Source organism: Geotrypetes seraphini, chromosome 3 (genome assembly GCF_902459505.1).
Source record: "Geotrypetes seraphini chromosome 3, aGeoSer1.1, whole genome shotgun sequence".
Classification (NCBI taxonomy): Eukaryota; Metazoa; Chordata; class Amphibia; order Gymnophiona; family Dermophiidae; genus Geotrypetes; species Geotrypetes seraphini.
The window spans coordinates 321,325,190-321,340,640 of NC_047086.1; the positions used below are offsets into that span (position 1 = coordinate 321,325,190).

The following is a 15,451-nucleotide window of genomic DNA, read 5'->3' on the forward strand; positions in this document are numbered from 1 at the left end:
GGGTCAGAGAAGGGGCCCACCCACTTTGGACTCAAGCCCATCCAGAGATAGTGCCTCACCAGCTGAAGACTTCCTTGAACACAACTAAGACTCTCTTCAATCACAACTCTACAGTCAGCAGCAGCTCTTCTTAGCTGTCCATTGCTGAAACTCTATGCATGCTCCGTTTTCACGCATATACAGGAAAACAAAGCATGCACTGGGTGCTGGTGTCAGGTGCTTAAGAAAGGCTGCTGCTGACTGCTGGGTAATGTTGGAGAGTCCTGTTTGTGTTCAAAGAAGTTTTCAGCTGGCAGAGGCTTAGGGATCCCCGCCAGCTCAGATATTTAATGTTTTGAGTTGGGGGGGGAATGCAGAGACTACATATGTGCCCACCAAATTTGCCCGGTGGCAATCTAAAATTTGAGGTCTGGCTATGCTTGTGATCTATCTTCAATTTTTCCTTTCCCCAACCTACTCCTTTGCAACCCTTGTACCAACTTCATGCCTCAGTACTCCTTGTTTCTTGGCTAGCAAAAATGGCCATTTCTAAACTCATGTCACGTTTCCATGCTGATTTCATGAGATCAACGCAGGAGCTGCTGCTCCGAGAGAGTTTTGAAACAGAAGCCAATGTAAATAGAACAAAATGGAGTTTGGGGTGGTGAGCTGCTGGAGGTGACTGGGATGAACTTCCATTTCTCTCATTTAGAGGAGCTAAATAGAAAGAAAAGAAGGTGAGAACGACAGGTGAGGTGTAGAGATGCCAAAGCCCTGCCAGTCAAAGAATTCCACTGCCAAAGCTGACTCCTTCCTCCTTGTGCTACCTCAAGAGCAAGGAAGTCAGCAGGGTGCCTCCAGTCACAGATGCCAGCACTCACCAAGCATGCTCAGCTCATTCACAAACAGAGCATGCTTAGGAAGTTCAAGTGTCAGTGGCTGGAGGGACTCTGCTAACTTTCTCACTCCTGAGGCAGGAGGAGGAGGAGGAGGAGGAGGAAGGGATGAATCAGGCAGATTTCTTCTGCTGACGGGGCTTTAGCTACACCACCAACCATTGAACAGGCACTGCGGGACTGCCTCCCTCTACCCCCAGGTCCAACTCCCTCTCCCCTCCCATATGGGCATCTCTTCCTATTTACCCCCCTCCTTCCCCTCTTGGCCCGGCTCTGGCTCTCTTAATTCCCTCCACTTCCCAGATCCAACCACAGCTACTCTTCCCCCACAACCAGCCTACCTTGGCATCCAGTTTTGGGCCCGGCAGGCAGGTGGCAGCCATAGAGAAAGGCTGCCTGTGGCCTGCACTGGGCCATTTTCTCCAACCTGACCTGCCCCTTCTGGAAACAGAAGATACTTCAGAAGGGGCAGGTTGGGTCAGAGGAAAGGTTCTGCTGCAGGCCACAGGCAGCCTTTCTTTATGACTGCCACTGGCCTACAGGCTGAAGACTTGATACCAAAGTAGACCAGCTACAGGGGTGGGAAGAGCAGCTGCATTGTGTCGACGGGGAGTGGGGAGAGATACCAGACCATACGAGCAGGTGGGCAGGCAGAAATTGGGCTGCCACCCATACCTTACTTTTCTTCTTGTTTTTTCCTTCGCAAAACCTTTGCCCTTTCTCTGAAGTTTTAGCTGCCCAGAAGATTTGCCCTTGGTGTGGGATATAAATTTGAATTATTAATTGCAGCATTAACCACAATTAACATGGGGCCCTAACATACATAAAAAGCAAACACAGTCAATGAAATATTTGCAACATTACCATATAATTATCAATATACCTGAAAAAAAAAATCATCATTTATACTGGTGCTATTTAACTTATTTATAAATGATCTGGAAATTTAACGACGAGTGAAGTGATTAAATCTGCGATGACACTAAACTGTTCAAAGTTGTTAAACCGCATGCGGACTGTGAAAAATTGCAGGAAGACCTTAAAAAATTGGAAGACTGGGTGTCCAAGAGGCAGATGAAATTTAATGTGGACAAATGCAAAGTGAGGCACATTAGAAAAAATAACCCAAATCACAGTTACCAGATGCTAGGGTCCACCTTGGGGGACAGAGCCCAAGAAAAGGATCTGGGCGTCATTGTAAACAATACGATGAAACCTTCCGCCCAATTTGTGGTGGCGGCCAAAAAAGCAAACAAGATGCTAGGAATTATTTAAAAAGGGATGGTTAAATAATACTAAGAATGTTTTAATGCCTCTACTGTATATCACTCCATTGTGCGACCTCACCTAGAGTATTGTGTTCAATTCTGGTCTCCTTATCTCAAGAAATATATAGCGGCACTAGAAAGGTTCAAAGAAGAGTGACCAAGATAATAAAGGGGATGGAATGCCTCTCATATGAGGAAAGTCTAGCAAGATAAGAGCTCTTCAGTTTGGAAAACAGATGGCACAGGGGAGATATGACTGAAGTCTACAAAATCCTGAGTGGAGTAGAACGGGTACAAGTGGATCAATTTTTCTCTCCATCAAAAATTACAAAGACTAGGGGAAACTCGAAGTTACAGGGAAATATTTTTAAAACCAATAGGAGGAAATATTTTTTCACTCAGAGAATAGTTAAGCTCTGGAACACATTGCCAGAAGTTATGGTAAGAGCAGATAGCGTAGCTGGTTTTAAGAAAGGTTTGGACAATTTCCTGGAGGAAAAGTCCATAGTCTGTTATTGAGAAAGACATGGGGCAAGCCACTGCATGGAATGTTGTTACTTATTGGATTTTGGCCAGGTACTAGTGACCTGGATTGGCCACTGTGAGCATGGACTACTGGGCTTGAAGAACCTATGGTCTGACCTAGTAAGGCTATTCTTATGTTCAAATACAGAATGCCTAAGAAGCAGGAACCTCTTTACCTGAATTTTTTTTTTTTTAAATTATATAGGATTTTGGACCCTGAGGCTCCTACAAGCACTTGATGGAGAACTTGGCTTTGCTGGGATCCTTTGCGATAGTTGGGTACGATTGGGGGGGATTTGGGGGTATTATTGGTGATAATATTTCCTTTGAGAGAGATCACTACTTAGAATGTTGTTAATGTTTAGAGTTTAGTAGAATATACTGGTGTTCTATGTATGGTTTATTGGGTGGTGGGGAATGTTCCCAATGGGCAAAATGGATAAATGGAATTGTACCTTTTTTAATTCTGTGTTGTTGTACGATTGATTAGTAATCTATAAAAGTGTTGAATCATAAGATAATTCATCTGTAGTTTTACTATTACCTCTGTATTTTGACTTACCTCACTGTTTGGATAAAATGAGATTTGTGTTGATCCACCTCCTAAATCCAACATTCCTACCTGTTTCTTTCCTGAATTGTTCAAGCTATCTGAAATGTAGCAAATCAGAATGTAGTAAAAACAATGTCACAGTGTAAAACAATAAACAAAAAACTGTGAAATAACTTATTTGTATTTCTAATAAATTATACAAATCAAACAAATAAATCTAAGAAATGGCTTTAAACTCTTGCTTCTCTCATTCTTAGTCCCACGCAAGCACAGCAGGGTCATATTCAATGTTATATTCAATTTCTTCAGTATGCATCCTTTTCATCTCACTCTGCTTTATGTTGAGGGAACATCAATGCCATTTTATTGCAGAATTGATTATCTATTATCTTCAACTCTGAAAAATATTCCAAACTTGATCTTTTTCTAAAGGGGTGTTTTGTTTTAGAGCACTGAATGAAACACTCAGGTTTGTCCATATACCAAATCAGTCAGAAATGGAGAAACCTTAAGTTTTGAAGCTCAGGATCTTTGTGCTCAAAGAATAAGGCACCAAATAGCCTTCTTCAAGCCTCCATGTTTACTTAAGCCAAAGAGTGAGAGCCTGACAAAGCAAGCAGAACATTTTTTCTTCAATCAAAACAAAAAGCATAAGAGCATACATTTCACTAGCAGCTTTCAATGCATGCTAATCTGACAAAGTAAAACAAAAAATCTGACAAAGTAAAATAAAAAATGAAAAACCAAGCAGATCTTATCTTCCTCATCCCTTTTCTAAATTTGAATATAAATGCTTAGACAGTATAAATGATAGAGACAAGTGACATTCTTTTAGATATCAACCCGTAATAACCCAGTCAATAATATATTATATATCAATTTTATAACCCTATATGAAAATATCAATTCATGCAGAAATTTTTTGTATGTGTAGAATCCTCAGTAGGCTGTTCATTATTTTATATGCTTCCAGTATAAGAATTGCATGAGCCACTTTCTTCACTGGATCCTTTTTTATATTTTTTATACTAAAACACCCATGGTGATAATTTTAAATAATTTAGATATTTAGTAAGAAACGACTTGTCAATAAGTCAAGGGAGCACCTCCACTGACATACCATGTTTCAATTAATTTCTTCAGGATTGAGGCTCCCAGCACAGAATTATCGAGCTGTGTTCAAGTCGCGCTCCAGTAGAATTCATTTAGAACTCTACAGGAGCGTGTCTTGAACAGTGCAAGTAGGTAGTGCAAGTGGGTGTATATTTGTAGAGTATTCATGCTCAGAGAGGAGGAGTTTGGATAGCATGTAGGTAGCATAGCAAATCATGTATTTTATAAATTTTGTGCATACTTCACACACCAACATTTAAACCTCATCCCAAACAGGTATAAATGTCTGCATCATCAATGTAGGTACAATTTCTGCAGGATTTGTGCTAGTTATTTTATAAAATAAGCACATTCTTGTCTTATGATGCCTGGTTATAAAATTACCCTTCTCATGACTAAAGAGATTATGGTCTGTTGTATGTCCATATTATGAAATGCACAGTAAACAGATTTGCTCAGTGCTGAATTCTGTAAACTTGCTCCCAATACAATAGAATAAATTCCATTCACAAATTCCCTGACTTTTGCTTGCATTTAAGCCAAAACATACCTGTTAAAAAGTTTACAGTGATCCATGAGAAAATTCCTGTTAGAAAATATAAGATCACCAATTCACATAAACTTTCTTAATTGAATAAAAATAAATTTTAAGAAAACAATTAAGTAGAGATGGCAACCATATTTCAAAACTAATGGCCTCTTTTACAAAGCCGTGCTAGTGACTGCCGCGCAGCAACAGCCCCGAAGCCCTTTAAATCTCTATGGGCTTTGGGGCCGTAAGCGCAGCTTTGTAAAAGAGGCCGTAAGTTCCTTTCACAAACAATCCCCAGAAAGAGACTGCAATCTTCAAAACTTGTATTTCTCAACTTTCATTAACCTTCTAAAGCTATTCTGCCTTTTAATGGCAGACGGAAACAAGTCTACTAATGCTCAAAAATAAATGTCAAATGTGTATTCTAGAAGTATGATCCACCTACCATAACGTATATTGGATTTCTGCATAACCCCTTCAGAATCACCAATATTTCAGAGGCAAAAAGTAATAAGTTTATTGCCAAGAAACCAAGCAAATGCCTGTTTTTTTCTATTTCCATAAATCAGCCAGAATGGACTTCCTTCCTTCTGCCAATGCATGGCAGTATTGTCCTAATTAAAATACTTTGTTGCTTTCATCAATTATATTGTGTCTCTATCATTTTTCCACTAACAAGTGGACACATTTGAAAAATAACAACATAATTTACAAATCACCAAATTTCTTAGATCTTAATCACATTTATAAAATTTATCTTTTTTTTGTGTTACCCACCATATGCGTTCCCCCCCCCTAAATGTTTCCTTTCTTTAAAGATAGTAGTTCATCCCGTTCACCTTCAGTACCAGTCATGCATTAGAATGTATAGAATTTGTATGTAATTGTATAAAAGAGTTTTGTTTTGCCCCCCATTTTTAAAAAATGTGATATGCATTGAAGCATTTGATATTGCGTACATAACAAAATTTAATAAAACTTGAAATGTGATACCTACATGAATCCTTAATGCCAAGGTGTATGCAATGAATCCATGTATTGTACCAACCACATGTCTACAGCTAGTGCATAAAACACTTTCTAACATGATTTAATAGATTGCTACCTCAAACCATGTCAATTAAACTGTGATCAAAGTATTGACTAAAATATTCTGGATAATAATATTGATTATTTAAACATACCTTCATCAGTTCCATTCATAATTGTAGCACAATCATCTCTTACAAAGAAAGGAGATGACTGAAATACTTCTTTTACCTAAAAAATAAAAAAATATCAAAGAATCAATAAACACTTTTCCAAAACAGATACCTTTTTTTTTGGTGTGGCTTTGGAGCGGACGAAAATGGCTGGGTAGTGGAGTTGCTCCGTGAAGACAAGCTAGTTGACAGAGAACATAGCCGGAAAAAATTTAAATTTCACTCTGAAAAGTGAGGCAGAGGTGAATAATGGCTTCGGGAAAGCAAAACAAAATTTTGGCGACGGGGAGCAGCTCAGGAAGCATGAAGCGATAGAAATTTGATACGGCTACACCGCTGTCAGTTCCGTTGCCGCCGGAGGATGTAGAAAACAAAGACATAATGAAAGAAATAAAGGTGATAAAGGAAATAATATTGGAATGCGCTAAAAATATAAAAGAAGTCAAAGAAGAGGTGGTATGTTTATCAAATAAATTACAAGCGATGGAAATGAAAGTGGATCAAATTGATAAAAGAGTGGAAAAGTGTGAGGAGGAAAGTATAAAGCACAAGGACCACAGTAAGGAAATTGAAGCACTGAAAAGGGAGCTGGAAGATTTGTCCAATAGGGAACGAAGGAGTAATTTAAGGGTGCTTGGGGTCCCGGAGGGAATTGAAAAGTCAGATCCGATTGGATTTTTAATTAATTTCTTGCCCAAGGTGCTCCCGTTGCAAAATAAGTATCCGTTGGAAATAGAACGTGCACACAGGGTCCCAACGAGATTATCAAACAGCCAAAAAGGACCACGTCCACTGATCTTTAAGCTACTTAGATATCAGCAGGTAGCTGAAATAATTAAATTAGCTAAAGATAATAAAAACTTAAAGTGTCAGGATTCAAAGATTTACATAGTGCCTGACTTTGCCAGAGCAACGGCACAAAAGAGGAAGCAGCTATTAGACTTGAGACCACAGCTGAGAAGTCTGGGTGCTAGATATGGGCTCATATACCCGGCAACTATGCGGGTCACTTATAAAAATAAAACTTTGAATTTTGATACTGCAGATAAACTTAAGGAGTTTCTGGAGCAGTGCGAATCACCAATGGCTACTTAGTAGAGATTTGGATGAAAGTATTTGTGTTCTTGATTGAAATGTTTATTATTTGTTTGGAATTTATATGTTTAAAAAAAAAAAAAAGTTAATGAGATTCTAAAGGCATGGCTGCAGTTGGATTTCAAATATATTCCACATTCTATCTTGTCATGAGGCAAATGGAATGTAGCCTTTAAGAGTTTAAGAGATGCAATATTACAGACCTTTTAAAAGACAGAGGTTAATAAGATGGATTATACTGACTTGCTGTTTGGACAGACAGTCTGAGTAACGGTGGAGGATTGTGAAAACAGACTGAAGGAGATAAGTTCTAAATAGTACTGAGAAGGTATAAACTACAAGCAAGAGGACATTAAATAGAATGGATCTGCAAGCAAGATGAGAGTTAGACTGAGACTTTATATGCCTTACAATTATTATTTGCATAAAAGGAGAAGACTGCTGTGATATATGGAATAAGACATTGAAATGAAAATCTATAAATGCAGTAGAGGATTTTTTGAAGATGGTTCTGGTATATAGTTGGCCTGACCTTAAAATAAAAATGACAGAGATATGATGGTCAATAAAAAGGAACAGGGTTTATATATGTAGAATGTGAAAGACCTATGAATGACACCACAAGTTTGAAATTGTGGTCATTATACATCTTTATGCAAATCATTTGGAAAGGAGATTTAAGGTGGATCAAAAGATGAAACTGAGAATGTATAAACAGTAGTGTGAGAGGATAGAAATTGATATGGAACTGCAAGCAAGAGGAGATTCGGAAGGAGACATTGTGGGACATATAGCATCTCATTACAAGAAGAGGAAAATTGTTGTTATGTATGGACTATAGTTTTGAAATTGCAAATATATTAATGCAACAAGAGTCATAATATTATTGTTTGTGCTAAAAATTGGTCTGACCTTAATATAAATAATGGTGGATATGTGAGGAGGTAAAAAAAAAAAATAAAATTAGAAGTTTTGGTAAAAATCAAAGGATGTAGGGAAAGTTTGGATGTTATAATATAAGGCATATGATACAAGAGAATGTTGTGAATGGAGTGGAAATTAAAAGGGTAGCAAATATGCTAGTGTGAAAATAGGTATGGAATTTTAGGAGGGTTATGTTAAAGGGATAACATTTGTTGTGTTTGGGGAATTATTGACTTTTTGAAAAGAAAAAGTCAGGAAGAAAGATTTCCATTATATATTTAATAATATTTAAAAGTGACATTTAATTTGAGGGTATGTGATGTAGTCTGCCATGAAAGATGGATGTGGTTTGGATGATTGTAATTTTAAAATTTGATTTGATTATTATGTATTTCAATAATATCTTAATGGTAATGAATGAGTAAAGAAGGGAGGGTTTATGAGAGATGGGGGGAAGGGAAAGGAAAAAAAAAAAAAAAAAAGAGGTAAACCTTGATAAAGAAGTCTTGTGTGATAAAGTGATTTTCATTTTAATATGATAATGATCTGGCTATTGGTTTAAAATTATAAATATAGCTTGTGGGGAGTTTATCTATTGCCTAGTCAAAGTGTGCGTTTCAAAGTTGGCAAATAATTCAAAGGAGGGACAGGAGGGGGGGATTAAGAATATGGGAAGGGGTATAAGGGAAGGGATGGGGTCTAATAATAATTTTAAAATGGGGAAAAGAGGTTATAATATTGATGTGAGGAATATTATTATTGTTTTGATTTAATATAATGACTTTAAAAATTTTTTCAATAAATGTTAATGGTCTCAACCACCCGATAAAAAGGAAAAAAGTATTGCTATATTTAAAAAAACAGAATGCGGATGTCTATTTCATACAGGAGACTCACCTTAATGGAGATGAATCAAAAAAGTTAATTGGTAATTGGGTGAAGGATTGCTTTTTTGCACCAGCGGTGGGAAAAAAAGCTGGGGTAGCAATTTTAATAAATAAAAAATGTTCAGCAGGATTTAATATGGTAAAAGCAGATAAATTAGGAAGATGGGTGCATGTGAACATGAGTATGGGCAATAATACTGTGGCGCTATTTAATGTGTACGTACCTAATTCGAATCAAATTGAATATTTTAAAACTCTACAACCAATAATTTTACCACTGGCTGCTAATAATTTGATAGTGGCAGGAGATTTTAATGCTGTTGTGGACCCTTTATTGGATAAAAAACCTAGTAAAATTTTAAAATCTTTAGGGTTGGATAATTTTATAAATTCTTGTAATTTAAAAGATATATGGAGAATTCTTCATTTTAATGATCGAGATTTTTCATTTTATTCACATGTTCATAAATCTTTTTCTAGAATTGATTATATTTTTGTTTCTGATGGGCTAATACAAGATGTTACACAAGCCTCTATAGAACCAATAATTTTATAAAATCATGGAGGAGTGTGGATTTCTTTAAATTTTAATGACCCAGATAATGTTAGGCCGGTATGGAGATTTAATAATGCATTGCTTGCATATCCAAAATTTTGTGAAGAATTTCAATTAAAAATGGATGAATATTTTCAAAATAATATTACAGAGGAAATATCTACAGAAATAATATGGGATGCTTTTAAGGCAACGATGAGAGGGCAAATTATATCATTTTCAGCTTATTCTAAAAAACAATTAAATAAGCAATTTACGGAATTGGAACAAGAAATAAAAGATTTAGAATTAAAATTGATTAATAAGTGGGAGAATTCTACGTTGCAAACTTTATTAAAAGCAACATATAAATATAATGAGATTTCTTCTAATTTGGCTAAAAAAAATATTATGTGTCAACAAGCTTTGTATTATGGTAGTTCAAATAAGGCGGGAAGACTATTGGCAAATTATCTTAAAGTGAAAAAAAGAAAGATGAAATTGAATGCAATAAAAGATGAAAAAGGTGAAACTCATTTTCAGATTGGTCCTATTTTAAAACAGTTTTTAAATTATTATAAAAACCTGTATTCTTCTGAGTCTTATTTAAATAAAGAAAAAGATGGTATAGAGTTTTTAAATAATATTGAAGGTCCGAAGATTCCTGATCATATAAAAAGAAGTTTGGAAAATCCAATATCTTTACAAGAATTACAAACAGCATTGAAGTCTCTTAGAGTGGGGACCGCTCCAGGTGGTGATGGTTTTACGGTAGAGTTTTATAAAACATTTCAAAATACTCTTTTACCTCATTTATTAAATTTATATCAGAATCAACTAAAGAAAGGTTGTATATTAGGCACTATGGCAGAATCATTAACTATTGTTTTGCCGAAGCCAAATAAATGCGCTTCCAGAGGACGTAATTGGGCAGAGTACAGTACTGGGGTTCAAGATAGGATTAGACAAATTCCTACTGGAAAAGGGGATAGAGGGGTATAGATAGAAGATTACTGCGCAGGTCCTGGACCTGTTGGGCCACCACGTGAGCGGACTGCTGGGCACGATGGACCTCGGGTCTGACCCAGCAGAGGCATTTCTTATGTTCTTATCCCATGTTGGTTTCAAATTACAGGCCTATTTCGTTGATAAATGTAGATGGTAAATTATTAGCCAAACTTTTGGCTACACGTTTGGCAAAAGTTCTTCCTCATATAGTTGGTATGAATCAAACAGGGTTTGTTGCTCAGAGACACTCTTCTAATAACACCAGATTGGCATTGCAAATGTTATATTTAACAAAAGAAATTGGAGATCCGGCTTTTTCTGTGTCTCTGGATGCAGAGAAAGCTTTTGATCGTGTGGAATGGACATTTATGTATCAGGCCATGGAGTGGTTTGGTATTGGTTCGGGATTTATACAAATGATTAAAACTCTGTATAGCTCTCCTGTTGCTAGATTATATATCAATAATAATTTTTCTGATTGTTTTAAATTGCAAAGGGGAGTTAGACAGGGATGTCCTCTATCTCCTTTACTTTTTGATATAGTGCTTGAACCCTTATTACTAGCTATTCAACAGGAAGAGGAGATACAGGGTATACCGCATAAGGATAAAGAATATAAAGTTTCTGCATATGCGGATGATATATTACTTCATTTGAGGAATCCTGAAACAACCATTCCAAATTTATTGGATTTGATAGAAAAATTTGGAAAGTTTTCAGGATATAAAATAAATTGGACTAAATCAGAAGTTCTTCCTTTAAATGTGCATTGCACAAAAGGATTATTTGATTCATTCCCTTTTATATGGAAAGAAGAAGGAATAAAATACTTAGGTATATGGATAAAAAACACGCTTGATGAGACAATTATAATGAATGAAAAAAGTTTATTGCAAAAAGTAACAGAGTTATGTGAGCAATGGAATCCTTTACATTTATCTTGGTGGGGAAGAGTACAAACAGTCAAAATGATGATATTGCCTGTGGTTTGTTATCAAATGGGAATGATACCAGTTTTTCTCAGGGGTCTTTTTACAAAAAGTTAAATAATATTCTTAGTAAATTTATTTGGCTGGGTAAAGCTGTAAGAATTGCTCTAGTGACTTTACAAAAACCAATTGAGGAGGGAGGGGTAAATTTTCCAAATTTTTATAGGTTTCATCAATCCTATATCTTGCGCCAAGGTATGTATTGGGTCCTCCCAGAACTCATGGAGAAGCTTCCAGATTGGTTATGGTTGGAGTGGCAGCTCATGTCTCCTATTAGGCTTCGTCATTTGATTAGTATTAAAATGCCTAGAATAAGAAAAGGTAATAGGATATTAATGGACACATGGACAACATTAAAGTATGTTAACAACTTAACTCCTATTACTATTCAAAAATCTACTTGTCAAAATATATGGCTGAACTCCAAGATACAAATAGGCGGTTTTATGATTGTCTGGAAGGATTGGATTGAAGCAGGAATATGTACTTTAAATGATGTTATTAATGATGGTAAGCTGCTGGAGTTTTCACAATTACAACATAAATTTGGACTGAATAAAAAACAAAGTTATAAATGGTTGCAATTGAAGCAGGCCATTCAGGCAGGGTTCCCTGAATGGAAATCTTTAAATACTCATTTTACTCTAGAATTCTTATGCTTCCAGGCAGATTTTATGGGTCACCAGGCTGCGCAGTGGTACAAAACATTATCTGGCTATTTAAATAAAAAATCAAGGACTGTACTTAGAGATATTTGGAGCATTGAGATTAAGCATCAAATTAATGCATCCCAATGGCCACGTATTTGGTCTTGGAGGATAAGATGTACAATGTCTGCGTCTATGAGGCAAACATGGTTTTTCCTGTTGCATAGAGCACTCTGGACCCCTGTTCGTTTACAAAAATTGGATTGCTCTAAGTCTAATAGATGTTGGCATTGTCATCTTGAGGCTGGAACTCTAGATCATCTATTATTTTATTGTCCGTTTATTAATAATTTTTGGAAATTGATCTGGGGTCAAATAAATTGTATGTTAGAGAATCCTGTGGCCCTATCATATGACACAGTTTTGTTTGGAATGTCTATGAGGGCCAAAAGTCAAATTTCATCGAATAATAATAAACTGTTAATGATTTTAACAGGAGTTGCCATCCAACATATAACACATAATTGGAAAGACTATAGGGGATTGAATTATTGTTTTTGGTGGAGTTCGGTTTGTCAGGTGTATGAAATGGAAAAAACATTGGCAACTAAGAGAGGTTATTATAAGAAATTTAAAGTGGTGTGGGGACCATTAATTGAGTATTATAATAAATAATTGTATTTATCCCCATTAAATATGTGTAGAGGGAAGGGGGATGAGTGGGTTTTATGACATTATGAGGGGTAATATATGAAAAGGGAGGGAGGGGAGATAGTCTATGGTATAAAATGATTGCAGAGTTTCAAGTGAAGAATGTACAGTATGACTTGATTTCTTTTACACTTGATTGTATAATGTAAAAATGAATAAAGATATTAAAAAAAACAAAAAACCAGATACCTTTTTTCAGAAGCATATTTATTCTGAAGTAGTACAACCAATCACCTTTAATTAAAACAAAAGGTCCCCAAGCAGTTATTGCAGTACTGAGAAAGTAACTACAGTAAATCTTTTTTTGAAAGCTCGATTAGGTAAATGTTTGGTTACAGATGCAGCAGTATACATGTGATCTGATAAATAGGAAATACACTACTACATCACAAAATGCAGAATGTGCCAACCAATGTCTCAAAAAAGTACATTCTCAGAAGTAAGATGCAAAGGCATACTTCTCATCCTCTGAGCAAGTTAATGTCAGTATGGACAACTGACAGCAAAAGTTGTCAGGTAATTCTAAGTATGAACAGATTCAAATGAAGGGCACAAGTCCTCAATTTTTACTTTTAATCCCTTGTGCTCAATTTTCAGGCAGATCTGTGTAGAAAGACATCCAGAAGGACCTACCAATCAACAGGCACTCTTGTGCGAGCAAAATAAAGTAAAGGAGTAAATCTATAAAATACACTTCCCCCTCCATATTCGCGGGGGTTTGGGGCAGAGCCGGCCCGTGAATATTAAAAAACCACGAATAATATTCAGGCTGGTTCTGCCCCTAACTCCCGCTTCCCCCGGCTATTTTAAGCCCTGAAAGCCCCCCCTTAAGCTTTACTTGGTGGTCTAGAGGATTTTCGGGGCAGGAGCGATCTTCCTATGTTCCTGCCCGTGCAGATCGCTCACAGGAAATGGCTGCCATGAGCTCCCGTTGTCTCTCAAGCCATTTCCTGTGAGTGATCTACATGGGGCAGGAGCGTGGGAAGATCGCTCCTGCCCCGAAAACCCGCTAGGCCACCAGGTAAGGCTTAAGGGCAGGGGCTTACAGGGCTTAAAATAGCCTGAAAAATGAAAATGTATTTTTTAATCTAAAACCGCAAATAAGCGAATCCGTAGATACGAAATTCGCGAATAAGAAGATAAGAATTTGCTGCTGCCGGGTTAGACCAGAGGTCCATCGCGCCCGGCAGTCTGCTCCCCCGGCGGCCCATCAGGTCCATGACCTGTAAGTGATCCCTTATATCCTTCAATCCCTTTTATCCTTCCTTATCTATATCCTTCTAACTATACCCTTTTTCATCCTATATCTTCCCTATCTATATCCTTCAATAACTTCTTCTTTCAAGAATTTATCCAATTTCTCTTTGAAACCCTGTAAAGTACTCTGTCCTATCACACCCTCCGGAAGCGCATTCCAAGTATCCACCACCCTCTGAGTGAAGAAGAACTTCCTGGCATTGGTTCTAAACCTGTCCCCTTTTAGTTTCTCTGAGTGCCCTCTTGTTCTTGTAGTTCCCCATAGGCTGAAGAATCTGTCCCTCTCCACATTCTCAATGCCCCAGTTTCTCTAGCCTGTCTGCGTATGAAAGGTTTTACATACCATTTATCATTCGTGTAGCTCTTCTCTGGACTTTCTCAAGTATTGCCATATCCTTCTTCAGGTACGGCGACCAGTACTGAACACAGTACTCCAGATGCGGGCGCACCATCGCTCAATACAGCGGCAGGATAACTTCCTTCGTTCTGGTTGTAATACCCTTCTTGATGATACCCAACATTCTGTTTGCTTTTCTTGAGGCTGCAGGATCTCTGAGAATGCTATCCTCTTTGTCCTCAGCTTCAGTTTCCTTCCCAGGGTCTTGAACTGTTCAGTTAGTGCAGTCCTGCTGTAATTCCTCCTGTTGACATCATTTGTTCCAACATGGATCACTGCCATCTCTTCTGTTTCCGCTCCTTCCAAGATCCTCTCGATTCTGTCAGTGATATCCTTCATTCTTGCTTCCGGGAGTCAGGTCACTAGTCGGTCATCCCTCCCTCCTGCTATGCGACTGTCCACTTATCTCAGGATTGAGTCCCCCACTATGATTGCAGATTTCCCTTTTTTCATCTTCCTCTCTGGTCGCAAGTCTGTATCTTCAGTGTGGTTCGGTACTTCTCCTTCAGGGTACCGGTGAGTCTTTGCCTCCTCTGCTTGCTCAATTCCACCATGAGCTCCTTCATCCCTGGTACCTGTTGGTTCCAGTCTTCCAACTCGCATGGGCATAGCTTCCTCGTTCCAACGTTGCTGGTAACCCTGTTCTTCCAGCCGCCTGCGGGTCTCCTCGATGAATCTCTCAAGTTCCCTTACTTGCTCCTTGATGCGGCTCTCTCTTGTGGGGTCTTTGTCTGCCTTGAACGGTTCTTCCGAGATGTGGAGTCCCTCCAGTTCCTGAATCCTGCACTGTAGTCATCCGACCTCCTTCTTCAGGCTTTCCAGTTCCTGACACCGACTGCATATGTACGCCTGCCATCCCGAGGGGAGGTAGTCATACATATGACACTCCGTGCAGTATACTGGAAATCTCTTCTGGGTTCTTGCTGCTTCTAT

At 37.7% G+C, this 15,451-nt stretch overlaps 1 protein-coding gene across 5 annotated transcripts in view; it reads right to left on the reverse strand.

Moving 5' to 3' along the window:
- The window catches only part of ENTPD6 (ectonucleoside triphosphate diphosphohydrolase 6), a 115,495-nt gene that overhangs the window by 77,095 nt on the left and 22,949 nt on the right, over window positions 1–15,451 (reverse strand). For all 5 annotated transcript variants that reach the window (XR_004538750.1, XM_033936993.1, XM_033936990.1 and 2 more), the window contains 3 exons: window positions 6,051–6,126; window positions 4,885–4,920; window positions 3,231–3,319 (listed from right to left, as the gene is read on the reverse strand). Coding sequence is in view for 4 of the 5 variants with exons in the window: in XM_033936990.1 (XP_033792881.1) it covers window positions 3,231–3,319; window positions 4,885–4,920; window positions 6,051–6,126 (201 nt within the window). In the remaining variant the exon portion in view is untranslated. The remainder of the gene's footprint in view (window positions 1–3,230; window positions 3,320–4,884; window positions 4,921–6,050; window positions 6,127–15,451) is intronic.